General features: G+C 36.4%; 1 protein-coding gene across 4 annotated transcripts in view; it reads left to right on the top strand.

The window, feature by feature from the left end:
• Positions 1–27,787, top strand: part of CNTLN (centlein) — a 352,880-nt gene that overhangs the window by 111,949 nt on the left and 213,144 nt on the right. For all 4 annotated transcript variants that reach the window (XM_027549176.1, XM_027549174.1, XM_027549178.1 and 1 more), the window contains exon 5: positions 46–216. In XM_027549176.1, the coding sequence (XP_027404977.1) occupies positions 46–216 (171 nt within the window). The remainder of the gene's footprint in view (positions 1–45; positions 217–27,787) is intronic.

Below are 27,787 nucleotides of genomic sequence, written 5' to 3'. Positions count from 1 at the left end.
GTTTTTTGTATCGGCCCTTGTGGTACTATTCTACGGGACACTAAGGAGTGTGTGCAGATTAAGGAAGAGCAAAACAGGCTGGTTATAAAAAATCTGAAGGAGGAAAATGAGAAATTAAGTACCCACTGCGCTGACCTGCTAAATGAGCTGGAGAAACTGAGGAAGCAGGAAGCACATTGGAGAAAAGAAAAATTTAGCATTGATGCAAAAGTAAAGGTATGGAATGAGAATGGAATCCATGCTGTTATTTTGAATCTAACTTCTTAGGAAGTTTATTACATGTTATTTTCTTTAAATAGCAAGTTATATATTCAAATCCACCAGTGGGGACTAGCATTAATTTATATTCCTTCACTTAAGACCCATAGCTTTTTAAAAATTGATGTTGCAAAGCAGGAAACTGACTTCAAATACTTATCTAAAATGTTATCATTAAAAAATAAAGGCTATGGCATTTTGAAATAAAATATGTTTAAAAAACACATTTAGAATTATGAATTTTGGCTTTTTTTAATTAGGGCTTAAATTTATAGATATAACTAGAATTTATTGCAGTATAGTTTTCAGATTGTATTTTTCAAGTCCTTTAAAAATACATAAAAAAAACAAAAAGCAGTTAAAAAATACATGTGTTTTATATGTATTTCTTTGGCTTGAGAGGACCTTATTTGTAGTAAAATATAGAAGATAAAAGGAACAATCAGTCTTCATAATCTTCTTATATCTTTTCTGATAAATATTTTTCAAAATAATTTTTTGTGGCTTTCTCTTGGTCTTGAGAAAGTTTTTGTTCATTTTTTCCTATTGAATTTCAGTTTTCTTCTTAACCATAGATTTTATTGAAAAGGCTAACCCCTAAAATTTTGGTTCTTGTAAATATGATAGCCCCTCTATGTGTATGCATGCTTAAGAAGAATTTATAACACATGTGTGTAGATATATATATATATTCTCCAAACCAATTGATTTATTTTTTATTTATTTTTAATATAAATTTATTTTAATTAGAGTCTAATTACTTTACAATATTGTATTGGTTTTGCCATACATCAACACGAATCCGCCACAGGTTTACACATGTTCCCCAACCTGAACCCCCCTCCCACCTCCCTCCCCATACCATCCCTCTGGGTCATCCCAGTGCGCCAGCCCCGAGCATCCTATATCATGCATTAAACCTGGATTGGTGATTCATTTTACATATGATATTATACATGTTTCAATGCCATTCTCCGAAATCATCCCACCCTCACCGTCTCCCACAGAGTCCAAAAGACTGTTCTATACATCTGTGTCTCTTTTGCTGTCTCGCATACAGGGTTATTGTTACCATCTTTCTAAATTCCATATATATGCGTTAGTATACTGTATTGGTGTTTTTCTTTCTGGTTTACTCCACTCTGTATAATAGGCTCCAGTGCATTAGAACTAATTATTAGTTCTAATCTACCTCATTAGAACTGATTCAAATGAATTCTTTTTAATGGCTGAGTAACACTCCATTGTGTATATGTACGACATCTTTCTTATCCATTTGTCTGCTGATGGACATCTAGGTTGCGTCCATGTCCTAGCTATTGTAAACAGTGCTGCGATGAACATTGGGGTACGCGTGTCCCTTTCAATTCTGGTTTCCTTGGTGTGTATGCCCAGCAGTGGGATTTCTGGGTCGTATGGCACTTCTATTTCCAGTTTTTTAAGGAATCTCCACACTGTTCTCCATAGTGGCTGTACTAGTTTGCATTCCCACCAACAGTGTAAGAGGGTTACTTTTCCCCACACCCTCTCCAGCATTTATTGCTTGTAGACTTTTGGATCGCAGCCATTCTGACTGGCGTGAAATGGTACCTCATTGTGTTTTGATTTGCATTTCTCTGATCATGAGAGATGTTGAACATCTTTTCATGTGTTTGTTAGCCATCTGTATGTCTTCTTTGGAGAAATGTCTGTTTAGATCTTTGGCCCATTTTTTGATTGGGTCATTTATTTTTCTGGAATTGAGCTGCAGGAGTTGCTTGTATATTTTTGAGATTAGTTGTTTGTCAGTTGCTTCATTTGCTATTATTTTCTCCCATTCTGAAGGCTGTCTTTTCACTTTGCTTATAGTTTCCTTTGTTGTGCAGAAGCTTTTAATTTTAATTAGGTCCCATTTGTTTATTTTTGCTTTTATTTCCAATATTCTAGGAGGTGAGTCATAGAGGATCCTGCTGTGATTTATGTCAGAGAGTGTTTTGCCTGTGTTCTCCTCTGGGAGTTTTATAGTTTCTGGTCTTACATTGAGATCTGTAATCCATTTTCAGTTTATTTTTGTGTATGTTGTTAGAAAGTGTTCTAGTTTCATTCTTTTACAAGTGGTTGACCAGTTTTCCCAGCACCACTTGTTAAAGAGATCCTCTTTTCTCCATTGTATATTCTTGCCTCCTTTGCCAAAGATAAGGTGTCTATAGGTACGTGGGTTTATCTCTGGGCTTTCCATTTTGTTCCATTGAGCTATATGTCTGTCTTTGTGCCAGTACCATACTATCTTGATGTCTGTGGCTTTGTAGTAGAGCCTGAAGTCAGGCAGCTTGATTCCTCCAGTTCCATTCTTCTTTCTCAAGATTGCCTTGGCTATTGGAGGTTTTTTGTATTTCCATACAACTTGTGAAATTATTTGTTCTAGCTCTGTGAAAAATACCATTGGTAGCTTGATAGGGATTGCATTGATCTATAGATTGCTTTGGGTAGTATACTCATTTTCACTATATTGATTCTTCCGATCCATGAACACAGTATATTTCTCCATCTATTAGTGTCCTCTTTGATTTCTTTCACCAGTGTTTTATGGTTTTCTATATATAGATCTTTTGTTTCTTTAGGTAAGTATATTCCTAAATATTTTATTCTTTTCATTACAATGGTGAATGGAATTGTTTCCTTAATTTCTCTTTTGTTTTCTCATTGTAAGTGTGTAGGAATGCAAGGGATTTCTGTGTGTTGATTTTATATCCTGAAACTTTACTATGTTCATTGATTAGCTCTAGTAATTTTCTGGTGAAGTCTTTAGAGTTTTCTATGTAGAGGATCATGTCATCTGCTAACAGTGAGAGTGTTACTTCTTCTTTTCCAATCTGGATCCCTTTTATTGCTTTTTCTGCTATGATTGCTGTGGCCAAAACTTCCAAAACCATATTGAATAGTAGTGCTGAAAGTGGGCACCTTTGTCTTGTTCCTGACTTTAGGGGAAATGCTTTCAATTTTTCACCATTGAGGATAATGTTTGCTGTGGGTTTGTCATATATAGCTTTTATTATGTTGAGGTATGTTCCTTCTATTCCTGCTTTCTGGAGGTTTTTTTTTTTTTATCATAAATGGATGTTGAATTTTGTCAAAGGCTTTCTCTGCATCTATTGAGATAATCATATGGCTTTTATGTTTCAATTTATTAATGTGGTATATTACATCAATTGATTTGTGGATATTTAAGAATCCTTGCATTCCTGGGATAAAGCCCACTTGGTCATGATGTATGATCTTTTTAATGCTGTTGGATTCTGATCGCTAGAATTTTATTAAGGATTTTTGCATCTATGTTCATCAGTGATATTGGCCTGTAGTTTTTTTTTTGTGGCATCTTTGTCAGGTTTTGGTATGAGGGTGATGGTGGCCTCATAGAATGAGTTTGGAAGTTTACCTTCCTCTGCAGTTTTCTGGAAGAGTTTGAGCAGGATAGGTGTTAGCTCTTCTCTAAATTTTTGGTAGAATTCAGCTGTGAAGCCATCTAAACCTGGGCTTTTGTTTGTTGGAAGTTTTCTGATTACAGTTTCAATTTCTGTGCTTCTAATGGGTCTGTTAAGATTTCTATTTCTTCCTGGTTCAGTTTTGGAAAGTTGTACTTTTCTAAGAATTTGTCCATTTCTTCCAAGTTGTCCATTTTATTGGTATGTAATTGCCAATAGTAGTTTCTTATGATCCTTTGTATTTCTATGTTGTCTGTTGTGATCTCTCCATTTTCATTTCTAATTTTATTGATTTGATTTTTCTCCCTTTGTTTCTTGATGAGTCTGGCTAATGGTTTGTCAATTTTATTTATCCTCTCAAAGAACCAGCTTTTGGCTTTGTTAATTTTTGTTATGGTGTCTTTTGTTTCTTTTGCATTTATTTCTGCCCTAATTTTTAAGATTTCTTTCCTTTGACTAACCCTGGGGTTCTTTGTTTCTTCCTTTTCTAGTTGCTTTAGGTGTAGAGTTAGGTTATTTATTTGATTTTTTTCTTGTTTCTTGAGGTATGCCTGTATTGCTATGAACCTTCCCCATAGCCCTGCTTTTACAGTGTCCCACAGGTTTTGGGTTGTTGTGTTTTCATTTTCCTTTGTTTCTCTGCATATTTTGATTTCTTTTTTGATTTCTTCTGTGATTTGTTGGTTATTCAGCAGCGTGTTGTTCAGCCTCCATATGTTGGAATTTTTAATAGTTTTTCTCCTGTAATTGAGATTTAATCTTACTGCATTATGGTCAGAAAAGATGCTTGGAATGATTTCAATTTTTTTGAATTTACTAAGGCTAGATTTATGGCCCAGGATGTGATCTATCCTGGAGAAGGTTCCGTGTGTGCTTGAGAAAAAGGTGAAATTCATTGTTTTGGGGTGAAATGTCCTATAGATATCAATTAGGTCTAACTGGTCTATTGTATCATTTAAAGTTTGTGTTTCCTTGTTAATTTTCTGTTTAGTTGATCTATCCATAGGTGTGAGTGGGGTATTACAGTCTCCCACTATATTGTGTTATTGTTAATTTCCCCTTTCATACTTGTTAGCATTTGTCTTACATATTGTGGTGCTCCTATGTTGGGTGCATATATATTTATAATTGTTATATCTTCTTCTTGGATTATGTAGTATCCTTCTTTGTCTCATTTCACAGCCTTTGTTTTATTTTATTTTTTAATTTAATTTTATTTTAAAACTTTACATAATTGTATTAGTTTTGTCAAATATCAAAATGAATCCGCCACAGGTATACATGTGTTCCCCATCCTGAACCCTCCTCCCTCCTCCCTCCCCATACCATCCCTCTGGGTCATCCCAGTGCACTAGCCCCAAGCATCCAGTATCGTGCATCGAACCTGGACTGGCAACTCGTTTCTTACATGGTATTTTACATGTTTAAATGTCATTCTCCCAAATCTTCCCACCCTCTCCCTCTCCCACAGAGTCCATAAGACTGTTCTATACATCAGTGTCTCTTTTGCTGTCTTGTACACAGGTTTATTGTTACCATCGTTCTAAATTCCATATATATGCGTTAGTATACTGTATTGGTGTTTTTCTTTCTGGCTTACTTCACTCTGTATAATAGGCTCCAGTTTCATCCACCTTATTAGAACTGATTCAAATGTATTCTTTTTAATGGTTGAGTAATACTCCATTGTGTATATGTACCACAGCTTTCTTATCCATTCATCTGCTGATGGACATCTAGGTTGCTTCCATGTCCTGGCTATTATAAACAATGTTGCGATGTACATTGGGGTACTCGTGTCTCTTTCCCTTCTGGTTTCCTCAGTGGATCATAAGGCAGTTCTATTTCCAGTTTTTTAAGGAATCTCCACACTGTTCTCCATAGTGGCTGTACTAGTTTGCATTCCCACCAACAGTGTAAGAGGGTTCCCTTTTCTCCACACCCTCTCCAGCATTTATTATTTGTAGACTTTCAGCCTTTGTTTTAAAGTCTATTTTATCTGATATGAGTATTGGTACTCCTGCTTTCTTTTGGTCTATATTTGTGTGGAATATCTTTTTCCAGCCCTTCACTTTCAGTCTGTATGTGTCCCTTGTTTTGAGGTCAGTCTCTTGTAGACAACATATATAAGGGTCTTGTTTTTGTATCCATTCAGCCAGTCTTTGTCTTTTGGTTGGGGCATTCAACCCATTTATGTTTAAGGTAATTATTGATAAGTATGATCCCGTTGCCATTTGCTTTACTGTTTTGGGTTCGAGTTTATACACCCTTTTTGTGTTTCCTGTCTAGAGAAGATCCTTTAGCATTTGTTGGAGAGCTGGTTTGGTGGTGCTGAATTCTCTGAGCTTTTGCTTGTCTGTAAAACTTTTGATTTCTCCTTCGTATTTGAGTGAGATCCTTGCTGGGCACAGTAATCTGGGCTGTAGGTTATTTTCTTTCATCACTTTAAGTATGTCCTGCCATTCCCTCCTGGCCTGAAGAGTTTCTATTGAAAGATCATCTGTTATCCTTATGGGAATCCCCTTGTGTGTATTTGTTGTTTTTCCCTTGTTGCTTTTAATATTTGTTCTTTGTGTTGGATCTTTGTTAATTTGATTAATATGTGTCTTGGGGTGTTTTGCCTTGGGTTTATCCTGTTTGGGACTCTCTGGGTTTCTTGGACTTGGGTGATTATTTCCTTCCCCATTTTAGGGAAGTTTTCAACTATTATCTCCTCAAGTATTTTCTCATGGTCTTTCTTTTTGTCTTCTTCTTCTGGGACTCCTATGATTCAAATGTTGGGGCATTTAACATTGTCCCAGAGGTCTCTGAGATTGTCCTCATTTCTTTTAATTATTTTTTCATTTTTCCTCTGTGATTCATTTATTTCTATCATTCTATCTTCTATCTCACTAATCCTATCTTCTGCCTCCATATTCTACTATTTGTTCCCTCCAGAGTGTTTTTGATATCATTTATTGCATTATTCATTATATATTGACTCTTTTTTTTATTTCTTCTAGGTCCTTGTTAAACCTTTCTTGCATCTTCTCAATCCTTGTCTCCAGGCTATTTATCTGTGATTCCATTTTGTTTTCAAGATTTTGGATCATTATTCAGAATTCTTTATCAGGTAGATTCCCTATCTCTTCCTCTTTTGTTTGGTTTGGTGGGCATTTATCCTGTTCCTTTACCTGCTGGGTATTCCTCTGTCTTTTCATCTTGTTTATATTGCTGTGTTTGGGGTCGCCTTTCTGTATTCTGGCAGTTTGTGGAGTTTTCTTTATTGTGAAGTTTCCTCGCTGTGGGTGGGGTTGTATGGGTGGCTTGTCAAGGTTTCCTGGTTAGAGAAGCTTGTATCGGTGTTCTGGTGGGTAGAATTGGATTTCTTCTCTTTGGAGTGCAATGAAGTGTCCAGTAATGAGCTATGAGATGTCAGTGGTTTTGGAGTGACTTTGGGCAGCCTGTATATTGAAGCTCAGGGCTATGTTCCTGTGTTGCTGCAGAATTTGCATGGTATGTCTTGCTCTGGAATTTGTTGGCCCTTGGGTGGTGCTTGGTTTCAGTGTAGGTATGGAGGTGTTTGATGAGCTCCTGTCGTTGAATGTTCCCTGGAGTCACGATTTCTCTGGTGTTCTCAGGATTTGACTTAAGCTTCCTGCTTCTGGTTTTCAGTCTTATTTTTACAGTAGCCTCAAGACTTCTCCATCTATACAGCATCATTGATAAAACATCTAGGTTAAAGATGTAAAGTTTCTCCACAGTGACTGACACCCAGAGAGGTTCACAGAGTTACATGGATAAAAGAAGAGGGAGGAGGGAGATAGAGATGACCAGGATGAGATGAGGTAGAATCAAAAGAGGGGAGAGCAAGCTAGCCAGTAATCACTTCCTTATGTGCGCTCCACAGTCTGGACTGCTCAGAGATGTTCTCGGAGTTATACAGAGAAGAGAAGAGGAAGGAAGCAGACAGAGGTGGCCAGGAGGATAAAGGGGGGAATCAAAAGGAGCTAGATGGATCCAGCCAGTAATCAGTTCCCTAAGTGTTCTCCACCGTCCAGAACACATAGAGATTCACAGAGTTGGGTAGAGAAGAGAAGGGGGAGGGAGGAGATAGAGGCGACCTGGTAGAGAAAAAGGAGAGTCCAAAGGAGGAGAGAGCAGTCAAGCCAGTAATCTCACTCCCAAGTAAAAATGGGTACTGAAGATTGGGTTCTTAAAGGTACAAAATTGATAACAAATACCAAAAAGCAAAGATTAAAAATCTAGAGTAGAGGTTGGATTTTCAAAAATACAATATTAAAGAAAAAAAAAGTCAGAAAAATTATAAAATATATGTATGTGAAATTTGCTTTAAAAAATAGGGTCTCTTTTTTTGCAAAATAATAGTAGGTTATAAAAATGAAAATTAAAGGAGTAATAGAGGACTTAAAAATAAAAAAAAAATTTTTAATTAAAGAATGATAGAAAAAATAGTAAAAATATATCTAGGACTTTCTCTGGTGTTATTGTGGGCATTGTGGGGTCAGTTCATTTTCAGATAGTTCTTCGATCAGGCTTATATTTCTCAAGACCTATAGGCCCCTTCCTATGTAGTCAGTACTAACTACAGGATTTTAATCTATTGCACCTGTCACTTCCAAGAAGGTTCCCTCTGTTTTAGCTTCTTCTATTTGCTGGTCCCTTCAGTGTCTTAATTTCCATCCTGACGCAAGGGGGCGGTGGTGGAACTTTTTAAGGCTCACTTGTTCAGTGGTGCTGTTGGGAGGGAGGGACGCTGCAAACAAATAACACTGGCGTGTGCTTGCAGTGTCTCAGCGACACTGGGTTTGCCCCTGCTCACAGTGTGTGTGCTTTCCCTGTCTACACTGCTTAGGCTCTAGGTTGCTCTGCCGGGAACTTTCTGAGGCCGGCCCTGGATTGTATGCACCTCCCAGGTCTAAGCCACTCAGGTTCAGGTACTCGGGTAGTCCTCAGAGGCACAGACTTGGTTGGGCCTGCATTTTGTGCCCGTCCCAGGTCTGAGCAGCTCAGATGACCAGGTGTTTGGTGAGCGTGGTTGCTGTGACTTATCGCCTCCCCCATCCCTGGTGCTCAGTTTTCTGGGTGTACAACTGGCGCACCTTCTCAGGCGGATATTGACTGTCCAGAATCCCAAGAAGTCTTGGTTAGCAATGCAGCCTGCTTGCAATTTGGTAGATAACGCCTCTCTGGGGCCTCGATTGCCCCCTTCCGGCTCTGGCTACCCTCGCCTGCCTGTCTCCGGAGGGGGATGAGCCGGTCTGCAGCCGGCTAGCTATGCTCAGTCCTTAGTTCTGTGAGTGGGCCCGGAGGTGTCTTAGGTTAGGGCTTTTCACATGGTAGCTATCCCACAGTCTGGTTTGCTCTCCCAAGTTAATGCCCTCAGATTGCCCTTGGGGTATTAGGCCTGGTCCTTAATCTAGGCAGTGCAGCCCGCGCTTCCCTACCCAGCCCCCACTTGCTAGTGGTGGATACAGGCGTCTGTGCTGCTTCTCTGCTGGGGGAGTTATGGTTGGGCATGTAATCTGTGGGTTTTAATTATTTATTTATTTTTCCTCCTGGTTATGTTGCCCTCTGGATCCAAGGCTCGCCATAGATTCGTCAGTGAGAGTGTTTCCTGGTGTTTGGAAACCTCTCTTTTTAAGACTCCCTTCCCGGGACAGAAAGGACAATTGCACTCATCTCACATGCTAGTAAAATAATGCTCAAAATTCTCCAAGCCAGGCTTCAGCAATACGTGAACCATGAACTTCCAGATGTTCAAGCTGGATTTAGAAAAGGCAGAGGAACCAGAGATCAAATTGCCAACATCCGCTGAATCATCGCAAAAGCAGGAATGTTCCAGAAAAACATCTTATTCTGCTTTGTTGACTATGCCAAAGCCTTTGACTGTGTGGATCATAATAAACTGTGGAAAATTCTGAAAGAGATGGGAATACCAGAGCACCTGCCCAGCCTCTTGAGAAAGCTGTATGTAGGTCAGGAAGCAACAGTTAGAAGTGGACATGGAACAAACAGACTTGTTCCAAATAGGAAAAGGAGTACGTCAAGGCTGTGTATTGTCACCCTGATTATTTAACTTATATGCAGAGTACATCATGAGAAACGCTGGGCTGGAAGAAGCACAAGCTGGAATCAAGATTGCCAGGAGAAATATCAATAACCTCAGATATGCAGATGACACCATCCTTATGGCAGAAAGTGAAGAGGAACTAAAGAGCCTTTTGATGAAAGTGAAAGAGGAGAGTGAAAAGGTTGGCTTAAAGCTCAGCATTCAGAAAACAAAGATCATGGCATCTGGTCCCATCACTTCATGACAAATAGATGGGGAAACAGTGGAAGCAGTGTCAGACTTTATTTCTGGGGGCTCCAAAATCACTGCAGATGGTGATTGCAGCCATGAAATTAAAAGACGCTTACTCCTTGGAAGATAAGTTATGACCAATCTAGACAGCATATTCAAAAGCAAAGATACTACTTTTCCAACAAAGGTCTGTCTAGTCAAGGGTATGGTTTTTCCAGTAGTCATGCATGGATGTGAGAGTTGGACTGTGAAAAAAGCTTAGTGCCGAAGAATTGATACTTTTGAACTGTGGTGTTGGAGAAGACTCTTGAGAGTCCCTTAGACTGCAAGGAGATCCATCCAGTCCATTTTAAAAGAGATCAGTCCTGGGTATTCTTTGGAAGGAATGATGCTAAAGCTGAAACTCCAGTACTTTGAACTCCTCATGCGAAGAGTTGACTTATTGGAAAAAACTCTGATGCTGGGAGGGATTGGGGGCAGGAGAAGAAGGGGACGACAGAGGATGAGATGGCTGGATGGCATCACCGACTCGATGAATGTGAGTTTGAGTGAACTCTGGGAGATGGTGACGGACAGGGAGGCCTGGTGTGCTGCGATTCATGAGGTTGCAGAGTCAGACACGACTGAGTGACTGAACTGAACTCACAGGACGGAGCTCTGTCCCTACCTCTTTTGTCTCTCTTTTTATCTTTTATATTTTTCATACCTCCTTTCAAAGACGGTGGGCTGCTTTTCTGGGTGCCTGATATCCTCTGCTAGCATTCAGAAGTTGTTTTGTGGAATTTACTCAGCGTTCAAATGTTCTTTTGATGAATTTGTGGGGCAGAAAGTGGTCTCCCCATCATATTCCTCTGCCATCTTAGGACCGCCCCCTCCATGAGTTTCTGATGATGATTTTCATTTCCTTTTTTTACCATTCAGATAGTGCATTTTCTTATCTACTGTGATTTTTAGTCTTTTTTCTATTAGAGTGTTTGTATTTTCTTATTAATTTGTACGCATACTTTATTCCATATAGCAGTGCTTTGTTTTACATATGTATTGCAAATAACTTCTGTCCCATGAATTTGAATAATGTAAATTAGACATTCAAAGTATGCAAATTTCTATAGTCATTTTTGTTAATATTTTCTTTTCTAATGTTTTTGTTCTAGAAGTCTTATAGTCTTAAGTTTCCCATACCCTGAAGTCTTTATTTGGAATTCATATTGGAATATGGTATTCAGTAGTTTATTGATTTGTGATGCGGTTTCTCTCACATCTTTAAGTTGCCATGTGTATATTGATTTATTTCTGGACTTCCTATTATTTTCATGTGTTCAGGTATTGTAGTGTCATAATTTTACTCATTATTTGCTAGAGTGACCTACTTATTTATTCTTTTTTTAAGTCATGAACCCTAATGTACCTCTTCTATAGTAATATTTAAGGATTATTTTATTAGTTTTACTGAAAAATTCTATTAGAAGGCATATTGGAACATTATCTACATTATGAGTTAATTTGGGAAGAATTGTGATCTACTGTTCAAGAATTTGGAATAAGGTTTTATAATTTTCTTAAAATGATGGCTCAGACGGTAAAGCATCTGCCTGCCATGTGGGAGACCTGGGTTTGATCCCTGGGTTAGGAAGATACCCTGGAGAAGGAAATGGCAACCCACTCCAGTACTCTTGCCTGGAAAATTCCACAGACTGAGGAGCCTGGTAGGCTACAGTCCATGGGGTTGCAAAGAGTTGGACACCACTTTCACTTTGCTTTTATTATGTTTATTACTAGCTATTCATATTATTGTAAAAATATTGTTTTATACTAAAAACATTTAAATTATATTTTAATTAATTACTTATGGACATGAGCAGTGTTACTGAATTATCTTGAACTTCTTTCGACAACTTTTCCCAAATGTCATATTAGTTCTAAAAACGTGTATATTTTTTATTTTATACAATTACAGTGTCAGTAAGAAAGCTGTCTCCTTTTTTTCTTTTGGCATATAATTCTCATACCATACATTTAATCCATTTAAAGTGTACAGGCCAATAATTTTTAGTTTTTGCAGGGTTTTACAACTATTACCAAAATTACTTTTAGAACATTTTCATCAACTCCAAAAGAAGCCCTATAACTTTTAATAATCATTCTTCATTTATCTTTAGCTTTGCAGCCCAAGATCACCACCTATGGGCTTTCTCACTGTATAGATTTATCTGTTCTAAACATTTCATATTAATGAAATGAATTTTCATGGATTATAAGATCTTTCATGACTGACTTCCTTCACTTAGAATAATGTTTTCAAAGAGTTTATCCATGTTGCTGTATGTATCAGTACTTTATTATTTTTATAGTTGAATATACTCTATTATATAGATAATCTATATTTTATTTATCTCAATTAGATGGACATTTGTACTATAAATATGTGTGTTCAAGATTTTGTATATACATGTATTTTTATTTCTCATAGGTGTATACCAAGGAGTGAGATTACAAGGTCATGTGATAATTTTGTTTTTAAGCTTCTGAGGAACGGTCAGACTGTTTTCAAAAACATTTACATTCTAAACAGCACTGTCTGAGGGTTCTGATTTCTCTATGTCCTTGGCAACACTTACTATTGTCTTTTTGATTTTTAGGCATCTTTGTGGATGTGAGTGGCCTCATTGTTGTTTTTATTTTCATTTCTCTGAAGGTGAATAATTTTGGTCATCTTTTTATGTTATTGGCCATTTGCATATCTCTGAAGAAATATGCAATTTCTTTTGTGCATATTCTAGATACAAATCTCTTTTTATTTATATAATTTTAAACTATTTTTTTTAGTTCTCTGAGTTGTTTCTTACATCCTTAATGGTATTATTTGAACACAAAGTGTAAAACTTTTATATTTAACTTATCTACTTTTTCTTTTGTTGTCCATGCTTTTGAGCATTCTCAGATGCATCTCAGATGTGCATCTGAGAAACCATTGCTTAATCCAAGATCATGAAAATGATCCTTATGTTTTCTTCTAAGAGTTTTATTTCTTACATTTAGTTCTTTAATCCATTTTGAGTTAATTTTTAAATATGATGTTTGATAGGAATCCACTTGCATTGTTTTGCATGTGTTATTCCATTGTCCCAGTTCCATTTGATAAAAAAAAAGACTGTTCTTCCCCCACTGAATTTATCCTAGCATATTTATTTAAAATAAATTGCCTGTAAATATAAAGATTTATTTCTGGACCTCAGTTCTGTTCCTTTGATCTATACATTTATCCTTTATGCCTATATCACACTATATTGATTATTGTAGATTTGTAATAAATTTTGCAGTTAGGATTTGTGTGTCCTCAATATTTAGTCTTTTTTTTTTCAAGGTTAGCTTTTCTCTATCATTTACATTTCTATATGAGTTTTAGAATCAGCTTTTCCATTTCTTCTGGAAAAAAAAAAGCAAGCTGATATGGTTTTGATAGAGATTCTGTTGAATCAGATCAATATGGTGAGTGTTACCATCTTAACAATATTGTAACTCCAATTCATAAATAGGAGATGTTTCATTTATTTAGAACCTTCTTTAATTTCTTTCAGTAATGTGTTATAGTTTTCAGATTATAACTTTGCACTTCTTTGGATACATATATTTTAAAATATTTAATTATTTTTTCTGTTATTCTAAATGGAATTGTTTCTTAATTTCCTTTTTGTATGGTTCATTCCTAATGTTATGTATGCAATTAATTTTTCTATATTAGTCTTATATTTTGCAAACTACCTAAACAGATTGTTTCTGTAGGATTTTCTGTGTGTAAGATCATGTCATCTGTAAGTAGAACTCGTTTTCTTCCTTTCTAATTTGTATGTCTTTTATCTCCTTTTATTGCCTGTCACCCTAGCTAGAGTCTCTAGTATGAAGTTAAATAGAAAAAAAGAGAGAGTGGAAATCTATATCTTCTTCCTGATTTCAGGAGGAAAGGATTTGCTCTTAGGTGTGGTGTTAGCAATGAGCTTGTTGTTGATACACCTTATCAGTTAAGAAAATTCCCTTCTTTTCCTAGTGTGTTGAATTTTTTTTTTAATCATAAAATGGTGTTGGGTTTAGGCAAATAAATGCTTTTTATGTATCTATTGAAATGGTTATGTGGTATTTGTCTTTCATTTTATTGGTACAGCATATTACCTTGTTTTTTGGATGTTAGACCAACCTTATGCTGCTGGGGTATCTTTATTTTTATCTGACGTTAGTATAATAAGTGTAATATTTTTATCTGATCTTAATGATAAATGATAGTGATAATGATAGCCTTAAAGAATGAGTTCAGAAGTGTTCCCTCCCTTACATTTTTGGAGTAATTTGAACAGAATTAGTATGAAATCTTTTAAAATGTTTGGTAGAATTCACCAGTGAAACCATCTGGTCTGGGAATTTTCTGTGTTGGGAGAATTTAATAGCTGATTAAGTTCACTTATCATGGGTTGAGATTTTCTATTTATTCTTGAGTCAGTTTAGGTATTTTGTATGTTTCAGAATTTGTACTTTTCATCTTAGTTATCTAATTTGTTGGACAATTGTTTATAGTATTCTTCAGTCATCTTTTAAATTTCTGTATGGTTAGTAGTACTGTCCTTACAAGTCACTTGCATTCTTTCTTTTAATTCTGTTGCTGTCTTCAAAAGAGTCAGCTTTAGAGTTAGTTGAATATATTGTATGCCTTTAAAAGTATTTCAACAATAATCTTCATTATTTCATTGCTTCCTTCTCCTTTTGGATCACTCAGCTATACTTTTCTGTTTCCCTAAGCTATAAAATTGCATTGTTGGTTTTAGATATGTCACCTTTTTTAGTATAGGCATTTAAGTTTCCTTCTGACCTTTGTTACATCCTGTGAGTTTTGGCATGTTATGTTTTTGTTTTCATTTGTATCTGGATATTTTAGGATTTTCTTGTGGTTTCTTCTTTGATCAATTGGCTCTTCAAGAGTGTATTGTTTAATTTCCATGTGTTTTGAATTTTTCAGTTTTCCTTCTGTTAATTGAGTTTTAGCTCCATCTACTGTGCTCAGAGAAGATGCTTTGTATGATTTTAATGTTTTAAAATTTATTGAGAGATGTTTTTTGACTTGAAATATGGTCTGATATGTTGAATGTTCCATTTGTAATTAAGAAAAATATGTATTTTGCTGTTTGGGGGTAGAGTGAACCATATACATCTGTTAAATATACTTGTTTCATAGTGTTTTATTGGTCTTTTTATCCTTACTGCTCACCTATCTAGAGGTTCTACCATTATTTAAAGTGGACTATTGAATTACCCATCTATTAATATAAAACTATTCTTTCTGTTCTGTCCTTTGTATAATTTAGGGCTTTGGTTTTGGTGCATGTATATTTACAGTGGTTACATCTTGATGAATTGACTTGACTCATTGATTAATATCTAATGCCCTCTTTGGCCTCTTATTGGAGAAGGAAATGGCAACCCACTCCAGTATTCTTGCCTGGAGAATCCCAAGGACGGAGGAGCCTGGTGGGCTGCTGTCTATGGGGTCGCACAGGGTCGGACACGACTGAAGCGACTTGGCCTCTTGTAACTGTTTTTGACTTAGTCTTTTTTGTCCAGTATTCTTACATTCATCCTAGTTCTGTTTTGGTTATTATTTTCATGAAGTACTTTTTCTCATTCTTTGATTTTCATTTTTTTGTGTCTTTGGATCTGATAGTCTGTTCTAAAAGAACATAGTTGTATAATATTTTCTTTATTCTATCTCTGTCTTTTGATAGAATTTAATCTGTGTGCACTTAAAGTAATTACTAGTAAATAAAGATTAACTTCTGCCACTTTATTGCCTGTTTGGTCTATGTCTTCTACATTTTTTTTGTCCCTCGTTTCCTGTATTACTGTCATCCTTTGTGTTTAGTTGATTTTTTTTGTAATGGCACATTTTGATTCCCTTCTCATTTTTGGGTATATGTTCTTTTGATATTTTTTTGTGGTTACCATCAAGATTATATTTATCATCCCAAACTTATAACAATGTAATTTGAATTGATACTAACTTATCTTCAATAACATAGAAAACTCTTCTGCTTTGTTGCTTTTTCCCTCTGTTTCAAGTTATTTTTGTCACCAGTTACATCTTTATAAAATGTGTGCTCTGCAATGTAGATTTATAACTTTATATTTTTGGCTCTGAAATTATATACAAAATAAAAATTAGAGTTAAAACCAAATATACAACAATACTGCAGTTTATATTTGCCATGTATTTACCTTTACTGGAGCCTTTATATTTTCAGATGGTATTGAGTTACCATTTTACATTCTATCTGAGGTATTTCCATTAGCATTTCTTATAGGTTAGATTTCATAATGAACTCCCTCAGCTTTTGTTTATCTGTGAATGTCTTAATTATGCTCTGATTTTGAAGGACAGTTTTGCTGGGTATAGAATTCAACCTTGACATTTTTTCTTTCAAAACTTTAAATATATCATTTAAATATATATCATTGCCTTCTGACTGATGATTTCTGATGAGAAATCAGGTGTTACTCTCACTAATGAGCCCTTGTGACTAGACACTCATAATTCTCTTTTTGTTTTTGGCTGATTTTAAAAAGTTTAATTGTAGTGTATCTTAGTGTGGGTCTCTTTCTGTTGATCTTACTTGGAGTTTGTTGTGGCCGTTGGCTTTATAGATACATGTATTTCATCAGAATTGAGAAGTTTTTGGCCCTTGTTTCTGCCACCACCCCCTCCCCCCCCCCACCTTCTGTCTCTTTTCTTTTTGGGACTCCCAAATAATGTACATTTTTGTCTGTTAATAGTGTCCCACTGTTCTCTTAGACTCTATTCAATTTTCTTCATTCATCTTTCTGCTCCTCAGATTCAGTAAATTCACTAGTTCTATCTTTTAGTTTGCTCACATGGTTGACCCCTCTGGTGAATTATGCATTTCGATTATTTTAATTTTTACCTCTAGAATTTGATTCATGTTTATAACCTCAGGCTCTTTATTGATATTTGTTTGGTTTATATTAATACATTGTTTTTCTGGTTTCCTCAATTCTTTTACTTATTTTTCTTTAAGTATACTAGAGATAGTTTTAACGTTTTAAAGTTTTAAAGTTTTGCCTTGTAGATCTGATATCTGAGCTTCCTCAGGAATTGTTTCTGTTACTTTTTGTGTTGCTTTGAATATGCCACATTATCTGGTTTCTTTGTATGCTTTGTAACCTTTTCTTGTTCTTGAAAGTTGGGCATTTGTGGTAACAAATATATGATAATGCTGGAAATCAGATCCTACCCCTTCCCAAGACTTTGCTGCTTTAACTGCTGGAGGCTATGGTAGTCTTTTTGTTTAGTGCTTCAGTTTATTTTTGTAAAGTGTTTATTCTTTACTGTATTCAGTTATTGAAGTCTTTGTCCTTTAGCTTTTGTCTCCTCCTTTTGTGACCGAATTTCACCTTGACTGCCAACTGCTAAAATGAAAAAAACAAAAAGAAAAAAATCACACACAGAGATTCAAAACAAGTTCCTTTCCCAGTCCTTGTAGATGGCTAATAGAGCATTCCTTTAATACTTACCCAGATTTGCACTGAGCTCAGGGGTTATCCCAAAGTAAAGTGCCTCTGGATTTTGTGAATATGCATCTCTCTCTGAAGATATGTGTGGACTTATAAACTCTCCCATGTGAAAGGGTATTTTTGAATGTCTTAATTTCCCAAAGAATTTCCCACGACATTTAGTCTGCGACTTAGGCATCCTATTGCATATTGTAACCAGTCATCTTTTGCCCTGTGCAAAGGCACTTGAGCCATGATAAGATGGTTGGATGGCATCACCAACTCAATGGATGTAAGTTTGACAAAGCTCTAGGAGTTGGTGATGGATAGGGAATCCTGGCATGCTGCAGTACATGGGGTTGCAAAGAGTCGAACACGACTGAGCGACTGAAGTGAACTGAACTCCACTTTTCCAGTCTGTGTTCAGAGTCTGGTCAGAGATAATCCCTTTGCATCCTTTTGGTCACCACTAGACCAGTTATAATAGACACATACAGTAATTTGCTAGCAAAGTTTTTTTTCTGCTCTTTCCCAAACCAGAAAAGACCACCTACTGGGAACACTGGCTACTGCCACAATATGAATTATACTGTTTTAAAATTCTTGGATTTTAGATGGCTAGTGTGTCAATACAAAGAAATAGAGGAAAACAACAGAACGGGAAAGACTAGAGATCTCTTGAAGAAAATTAGAGATACCAAGGGAACATATCATGCAAAGATGGGCTCGATAAAGGACAGAAATGGTATGGACCTAATAGAAGCAGAAGATATCAAGAAGAGGTGGCAAGAATACACAGAAGAACTGTACAAAAAAGACATTCATAAAGACATTCATAACTCAGATAATCATGATGATGTGATCACTCACCTAGAGCCAGACATCCTGGAATGTGAAGTCAAGTGGGCCTTAGAAAGCATCACTATGAACAAAGCTAGTGGAGGTGATGGAATTCCAGTTGAGCTGTTTCAAATCCTGAAAGATGATGCTGTGAAAGTGCTGCACTCAATATACCAGCAAATTTGGAAAACTCAGCAGTGGCCACAGGACTGGAAAAGCTCAGTTTTCATTCCAATCCCAAAGAAAGCAAAGCTAAAGAATGCTCAAACTACCTCACAATTGCACTCATCTCACACGCTAGCAAAGTAATGCTCAAAATTCTCCAAGCCAGGCTTCAGGATTACGTGAACTGTGAACTTCCAGATGTTCAAGCTGGTTTTAGAAAAGGCAGAGGAACCAGAGATGAAATTGCCAACATTCACTGGATCATCGAAAAAAGCAAGAGAGTTCCAGAAAAACATCTATTTCTGCTTTATTGACTATGCTAAAGCCTTGGACTATGTGGATCACGGTAAACTGTGGAAAATTCTGAAAGAGATGGGAATACCAGACCACCTGACCTGCCTCTTGAGAAACCTATATGCAGGTCAGGAAGCAACTGTTAGAACTGGACATGGAACAACAGACTGGTTCCAAATAGGAAAAAGAGTATGTCAAGGCTGTATATTGTCACTCTGCTTACTTAACTTATATGCAGAGTACATCATGAGAAATGCTGGGCTGGAAGAAGCACAGGCTGGAATCAAGATTGCCGGGAGAAATATCAATAACCTCAGATATGCAGATGACACCACCCTTTTGGCAGAAAGTGAAGAGGCACTAAAGAGCCTCTTGATGAAAGTGAAAGAGGAGAGTGAAAAAGGTTGGCTTAAAGCTCAACATTCAGAAAACGAAGATCCTGGCATTTGGTCCCATCACTTCATGGAAAGTAGAGGGGGAAACAGTGGAAGCAGTGTCAGACTTTATTTTTCTGGGCTCCAAAATCACTGCAGATGGTGATTGCAGCCATGAAATTAAAAGATGCTACTCCTTGAAAGGAAAGTTATGACCAATCTGCTACTACTGCTGCTAAGTTGCTTCAGTCGTGTCCGAATCTAGATAGCATATTAAAAAGCAGAGACGTTACTTTGCCAACAAAGGTTCGTCTAGTTAACGCTGTGGTTTTTCCAGTGGTCATGTATGGATGTGAGTTGGACTGTGAAGGAAGCTGAGTGCTGAAGAATTGATGCTTTTGAATTGTGGTGTTGGAGAAGACTCTTGAGAGTCCCTTGGACTGCAAGGAGATCCAACCAGTCCATTCTAAAGGCGATCAGTCCTGGGTGTTCATTGGAAAGACTGATGCTAAAGCTGAAACTCTAATACTTTGGCCACCTCATGGGAAGAGTTGACTCATTGGAAAAGACTCTGATGCTGGGAGGGATTGGGGGCAGGAAGAGAAGGGGACAATAGAGGATGAGATGGCTGGATGGCATTACCGACTCGATGGACACTAGTTTGAGTAAACTCCGTGAGTTGGTGATGGACAGGGAGGCCTGGTGTGCTGCGATTCATGGGGTTGCAGAGAGTTGGACACGACTGAACGACTGAACTGAACTGAACTGAACTGAGTGTACTGAGAATAAGCTGTGGAAGGCCTTATAAAAAATTCAAGAATATTTTATCCATTTTTTAAGTTACCTTTTTCTTGGTTCAACGTTTTCTTTATTATTGTAAAATTTTGAGTTTTCCAACATTGGTTTTGGACAGTTTCTACTATTTTTTGCAAGTTTTTTCAGGCAAGAGTGCTCGGAGCTACATACTCAGCATTATGCAAGTGTTACTCATTGCCTTCGTTTATAAATGGGTTAGTATTTTTACTGGATATACTATTACTGGATATAGTATTCCTGTTGGCAATAGATATAGTATTCTGGATACTCTATCCAGCTATGGTATTCTAGATATATAGTATTACTGGATATAGTAATCTGTGTTGGCAGTGTTTTTCTTTGAGCATTTTTAATATGCTATCTCTGTCTGTAGTCTCCATTATTTTTGAAGAAAAGTCAGTTGCTAATATTATTGAAGTGTATTGGAAATAATGAGTCATTTTCTCTTTTGGTTTGTAACAGATTCTCCTTGTCTTTGGCTTTTAGCATTTTGACCATGATGTGTCTATTCATGATCATCTCTGTTTATATATAGTACTTAGAGAGTTTGTAGTGTTTCTTGGATGTATAGATTAATGTTTTTCATCATTGTTTGGTAGTTTTCAGCCATTATTTCTTGGAGTATTTTTTCTGTTCCTTATTCTATTGCCTCTCCTTCTGATTATGTCCCATTATTTCTCTGTGTCTATTCATTTTTATTATTTTTTGATATATCTTCAAATTTTTTGTTCTTATTCCTACCAATTCATATTAAAAGTTGAGCTCTTCTGGTAAGGTTAATATATATATATATTTTTTTTTTCATTTTAGTCACTGTGCTTTTTTAGTACCAGATCTTCCATTTGAATGTTTTAAAATATATACTTTTTTGGTATTTGCTATTGGATAAGACTGTCATTTTAGTGTTTTGAAAAAGATATGGTACTTTTAAAAGCATGATTTTCTTTTGCTTTTTAAGTATACTTATAATGTCTCTTGAAATCTATTTGAAATCTGGTATCTGAATTTTCTCATGGACAGTATCTGTTGCCTGGTTTCTTTCCGTTTTATGAATGATGCTTGTCTCTTTCTTGCATGTTATAATTTTTTGGTTGAAAAATGTACATTTAAAGTTATATTCTGTAAAGTTAGCACCATCACAAATGAAAAGCTATCTATGTCTTTCACCTTCAATATACAACTACTAAAACATCCACAGCACAACAAAGATGTCTGTGTTCAGTACATAAGGATGCTGGAGAATTCTGCATATCTGTGCACTAAAGATGGTTGGATTGGAAAATATGGAGGATGCAGAACGAAGGGAACAGTGGAGGCATGCTTGCAGTCCTGGTCTATAAACACCAGCACCTGTGCCCACAATCTCAGAGAATCTGACAGTGACAGAGGAGGTGATGCACATGATGCTATCTTCCTGGCCACAGTGGTGCCTGCAGCCACAAGAAACTGGGCAGCAGTGATAGTGAGGCCTTACTCTTGCCCTTCACTTGCACATCTGCAGCAGTGCAGCTTACGACACTGAATGCTACAGAGGTACCCGCAGGAAAATTACAGCACTGGACACCACAGAGTCACCCACAGGAAAGTTATAACACTGGATACCATGGAGGCATCTGCAGGACCCTGCCTCCTCCTGCCTCTTCCCTCATCGTTGTGCAACCTGCAATTCAGGATCCCAGATATGAGGGAATAGCCCACCATCCCAGTGCCCCAGGCAGCAGCAACTATGACACTTGTGGAAGCAGGGCACCAACGACCCTAGAGACACGAGAAACAATAATGAAGGCACAGGGCCACACAGAGGGAGAGGAGCATGGAAAATGCAGACTCTCAGATACACCCAGAGGCATCTCAAGTAAGAGAAGCCCAAAACTTGTATTATATCACCACCTACTGGAAATTAAAAGAAAGACTTCTAATTTCTGACCTGTTGAATTGTTAGAGTAAAGCAGAAAGGTGTTCCCTACTTCTGTGTGTCAGCAGAGGAAAAACTGATCGAGCACCATGAAAAACCACAGTAACACTTTACCACAAAAAGAAAATGACAATTCCCCAGAAACTAAGCTTAAAAATCACGGAGCATTGCAATCTGATTGATAGAGAATTCAAAATAGCTGTCATGAAGAAGCTCAACTAGTTAACACAAAAACTCAGAAAGGTAGTTCATTGAGCTCAGGAATAAAGTTAATGAACAGAAGGAATACTTTACCAAAGATTTTAAAACTAAAAAAGAAACAGAAATTATAGAACTTAATAACTCAGTAAATGATATGAGGAATGCATTATAAAGTGCTGGATACAGAGCAGATCATAGTGAAGAGATAATTAGTGAGCTCAAAGATGGAAATTAAGAAATAATGTAGTAGAAGAAGAAAAAGGATTGAGATATGAAAAAATGAGAAGATTCTAAAATAGTTATTCAACTCTTTTAGAAGGGCAACATTAGGGTAATGGGTATACCAGAAGGAGAAAAGAAGGAGAAGGGAGCAGAAAATTTATCTGTGATAGCTAAGAGCCTCCCAAAGAGGAGGGAAAGAACTGGGTATACAAGACCAGGAGGCTAAGAGAATAATTACCTCAATGCAAAAACCTTGTCTAAGACACATTTTATTAAATTTTCAAAAGTCAATGACAAAATTTTGAAATTCAGCCAGGAAAAAGAAAAGGATGGTAACCTACCATGGCCAATCTAGACAGCATATTAAAAAGCAGAGATGTTACTTTGCCAGCAAAGGTCCGTCTAGTCAAAGCTATGGTTTTTCCAGTAGTCATGTATGGATGTGAGAGTTGGATTATAAAGAAAGCTGAGCACAGAAGAATTGATGCTTTTGAACTGTGGTGTTGGAGAAGACTCTTGAGAGTCCCTTGGACTTCAAGGAGATCCAACCAGTCCATCCTAAAGGAAATCAGTCCTGAATGTTCACTGGAAGGACTGATGTTGAAGCTGAAACTCTTAATACTTTGGCCACCTGATGCAGAGAGCTGACTCATTTGAAAAGACCCTGATGTTGGGAAAGATTGAAGGCAGGAGGAGAACGGGACAGCGGAGGATGAGATGGTTGGATGTCATCACTGACTCAATAGACATGAGTTTGAGTAAACTCCGGGAGTTGGTGATGGACAGGAAGGCTTGGCATGCTGCAGTCCATGGGGTCGCAAAGACACTATTGAGTGACTGAACTGAATTGAACGCAACCTCCAGGGGAACCTCTTTAAGGCTCTCAGGAGATTTCTCAGTAGAAATCCTACAGTCTGGAGGGATTGGAATAACAAGTTCAAAATACTGGAAGACAAGAACTCTTACCCAAGAGTACTCTATCCAGCAAAGTTATCATTTAGCTATGAAGGAGAAATAAAGGTTTTCCAAGACATGTAAAAGCTCAGGGCGTTCATCAAAACTAGACCTGTTGTACAAGAAATGTTGAAAAGTGTTCTTCTATCAGAAATAAAAAGGCAAGGGTACACGTATTTTAGCAGGGGATAAATAGAATCAGAAAAACTTAACTCTATTTGAATAGGCTTCTAAATACTGTATTATAGCAGAAACATTAAAGGGGAAAAAATAACTATAGCCACTTGCAGTTTGGTAAAAACTCAGAACATATAAAGGGATAATTTGAGACAGTAAAAACAAAAGGGAAGAGGAAAAGGATGTAATCCATAGACATAAATGAAGATGCTATCAACAGAAAAAAAGAGGATTTTTAACCACTGAGATATTTTATACCAAACCCACAGTAAACACAAAATATAAATCTACAGCAGAGACATGAAAATGAACAAAGAATAAACGAGAAAAGCATCACAGAAAACCAGCAAACCAAAACAGCAGACATAAATACAAAGTAAAAGAAATGATGGAGATATAAAACAACCAGAAAACAAAAAGTAAAATGGCAGTACTTAGTTTTCATCTATCAATTATAATTCATGTAATGGATTGAATTCACCAGTCAAAAGACACAGAGTAACCGGATGCATTAAAAAATAAGACTATATGCTGTCTCTAGAAGACTCACCTCAGTTCTAAAGACAAATGCAAGGTCAAAGTGAAGGGATTGAATATGATACTCCAAGCAGATGATATTCAAAGGAAGTTGATGTAGACATACTCATATCAGACAAAATATACTTGAAGTCAAAAAAAGTAATGAGACGAAATTGAACAGTATATAATGATAAAGGGGACCATTCATCAAGAAGATACAACACACACACACACACACACACACACACACACACACACACACATATCTAACATAGAAAGCACCAGAGTGTATGTGAAACAGTTACTAACAAGCCTAAAAGGAGCAATTGACTGTAACACAATAGTAGGGGACTTCAATACCCAATTTACATTGACGGATAGTTCATCCAGACAAAATTCAACAATGATACAACGGTCTTAAATGATGCATTAGACCAGATGGATTGGATAGATTTGTTCAGGATATTCAGTCCAAGTGCAGCAAAATGCATATTCTTCTCAAGTACACATGGAACTTTTCTCAAGTTTAAACCGTATATTGAAACCAGTAAACCACCTGGGAAATCAATTAAATGGAGAATAAAAAGACAGTAGGAAAAAAGATCAATGAAATTAGATAGCTCCTTGAAAAGATAAAATCAGCAAATCTTTAGTTATACTCTTTAAGGAAAAAAAAAGACAAAACTCTAGAAAATATAGAAATGAGTGAGGAGACATAACAATGAATACCACAGAAATATGAAGGATTGTAAGAGAATATTATGAACAGCTCTATGCCAACAAATTGAACAAACTAGATGAAATGGACAAATTCTTAGAATTATACAACTTCCAAGATCGAATCATGAAGAAATAGAAAATCTTAATAGACCATATCACTGTAAAGAAATTGAAACGATAATCAGAAAGCTCTCCAGATCTGGATGACTTCACAGATAAATTCTGCCAACCATTCAAAGAAGATTTAGTATCTATTCTTCTCAGACTCTTCCGAAAAACTGAAGAGGGGATTATGATTCCTAACTCATTTTATGAGGCTAACTCCACTCTTATACAAAAACCACATAAAGACAACACACAGAAAAAGAAAATTACAGGCCAATATCTCTGATGAACATAGATGCAAAATTTCTGAATTAAAGTATTAGCAAGTCAAGTAAAACAGTACATTAAAAGAATCATCACCATGATCAAGTGGGATTTATCCCAGGATATAAAGAAGTTTCAACATCTGCAGATCAATCAATAGGATATCACATTAACAAAATGAAGGATGAAAATCATAATTATCTCAATAAATGCAAAAAAGGCATTTGACAAGATTCAGTGCTCATTTGTGATTAAAAAAAAACACCTCTCAACTAAATGGTTATAAAAATGACATACCTCATCATAATAAAGTTGTAAATGACAAATCCACATCTAACATCATACTCAATGGTGAAAAACTAAAAGTTCTGTCTCTAACATCAGGACCAGAACAAAGGCTACTCTTGCCACTGTTATTCAACATAATATTGGAAGTCCTAACAAGAGCAATTAGGCAAGAAAAAGAAATAAAAGGAGTCCAAATGGAAAGAAAGAAGTAAAAGTGTCACTGTTTGTGGATGACATGATTTTATAAAATGATAAAGAAAAAACTCTACAAAAAAAGCTATTAGAAAAAATAAATATGACAGAGTGGCAGGGTACAAAATCAACATACAAACCTGTGTTGCATTTATATATGTGAACAAAGATCTAGTAGAAAGAGAAATGAAGAAAACCAGTTTTATTTATAATCAAAACAAAAGAATGAAATACTTAGGAATAAATTAAACCAAAGGTATAAAAGACCTGAACATTGTTAAGAAATTGGAAAAAATACATAAATTAAAAAATATTCTTTGCCTATGAGTTGGAATGATTAACATTGTTAAAATATCCATATGACCTAAAAATATATAAGTTCAATTCAATCCATTTCAAAATCACAAGAACATTTTTGACACAAACAACAAAAATTTCTTAAATTTATAATGGAACCACTAAAGACCTTGAATAGCTAAAGCAATCCTGAGAAAAAAGAACTAAGCTATTGGTATCACAGTCCATGATTTCACCTAGACTACAAAGCCATAGTAATCAAAACAGGATGGTATTTTCAGAGAAACAGACACATACATCGGTGGAATAGAATTTAGAACCCAGAAATAAACACACACTTATACAGGCAATTAATAGACAACAAAGGAACAATGAAAATACAATGGAAAAAGGATAGCCTTTTCAATAAATGATGTTGGGAAGCCTGGACAGCCACATGGAGGAAAAAAAAAGTGAAACTAGACCACTGTCTCATACCATACACACACAAAAGAAAAGTGGATTAAAATTTTAAATGTAAGTCATGAAATCATAAAACTTTGAGGATAACTTGGGTGGTATGCTCTTTGACACTGGTCTTAGCAATGTCATTCTGGATATGTCTTTTCAGGTAAGGGAAGTAAAAGCAAAAATAAATTGTACTGAAGGTCCATCTGGTCAAGGCTATGGTTTTTCCAGTAGTCATGTATGGATGTGAGAGTTGGACTATAAAGAAAGCTGAGCACAGAAAAATTGATGCTTTTGAACAGTGGTGTTGGAGAAGACTCTTGAGAGTCCCTTGGACTGCAAGGAGATCCAACCAGTCCATCCTAAAGGAGGTCAGTCCTGGGTGTTCATTGGAAGGACTGATGTTGAAGCTCAAACTCCAATATTTTGGCCACCTGTTGCGAAGCGCTGACTCATTTGAAAGACCCTGATGTTGGGAAAGATTGAAGGCAGGAGGAGAAGGGGATGACAGAGGATGAGATGGTTAGATGGCATCATTGACTCAATGGACATGAGTTTGGGTAAACTCTGGGAGTTGGTGATGGACAGGGGGGCCTGGCATGCTGCAGTTCATGGGGTCGCAAAGAGTTGGATACGACTGAGCAACTTAACTGAACTACATCATCCTAAAAAGCTTTTGCATAGCAAATGATACCATCTACAAATGAAAGACAATCTACTGAATGTAAAAGATATCTACAAATGATATATTTGATAAAGGATAAAATCTAAAAATATACAGAACTCATACAACTCAACAAGATATAAACAACCCAGTTAAAAATGGACAAACTACCCAAATAAACATTTTCTCCAGGAAGACGTATATATGGACAACAGGCATATGAAAAGTTGATCAACATCACTAATTATTACAGAAATGCAAATCAAAACTACAGTGAGGTATCACCTCACTCCTTGTAGAATAGCTCTTTTTCAAAATAAAAGAAATAATAAGTACTGTTAAGGATGTTGAGAAAAGGGAAGTCTTATATTTCTTGTTGGGAATGTAAATTGGCAGCCACTGTGGAAAACAGTATGGAGATTTCAAAAAGTTAAGAATAGAACTGCCATATGATTCAGCTATCCTGCTTCTGGGTATTTGTTTAAAGAACACAAAGGCACTAATTAAAAAAGATATGTACCACTATGTTCATTGTGGCACTGTTTATAATAGCTAAGATATGAAAACAACCTGAGTCTGTATCAGCCAATGAATGGATAAAGAAGATATGGTATACATATGTGCATATGTACACACACACACAGTAGAATACGACTCAGCTGTCAAAAACATGAAATCTTACCATTTGTGACAATACGGATGAACCTTGAGGTTATTATGTAAGTAAGGCAGTCTAATGGAGAAAGAAAAACACCGTAT

Source organism: Bos indicus x Bos taurus, chromosome 8, assembly GCF_003369695.1.
Source record: "Bos indicus x Bos taurus breed Angus x Brahman F1 hybrid chromosome 8, Bos_hybrid_MaternalHap_v2.0, whole genome shotgun sequence".
Classification (NCBI taxonomy): domain Eukaryota; kingdom Metazoa; phylum Chordata; class Mammalia; order Artiodactyla; family Bovidae; genus Bos; species Bos indicus x Bos taurus.
This window is presented reverse-complemented; position numbering and strand designations above follow the sequence as displayed.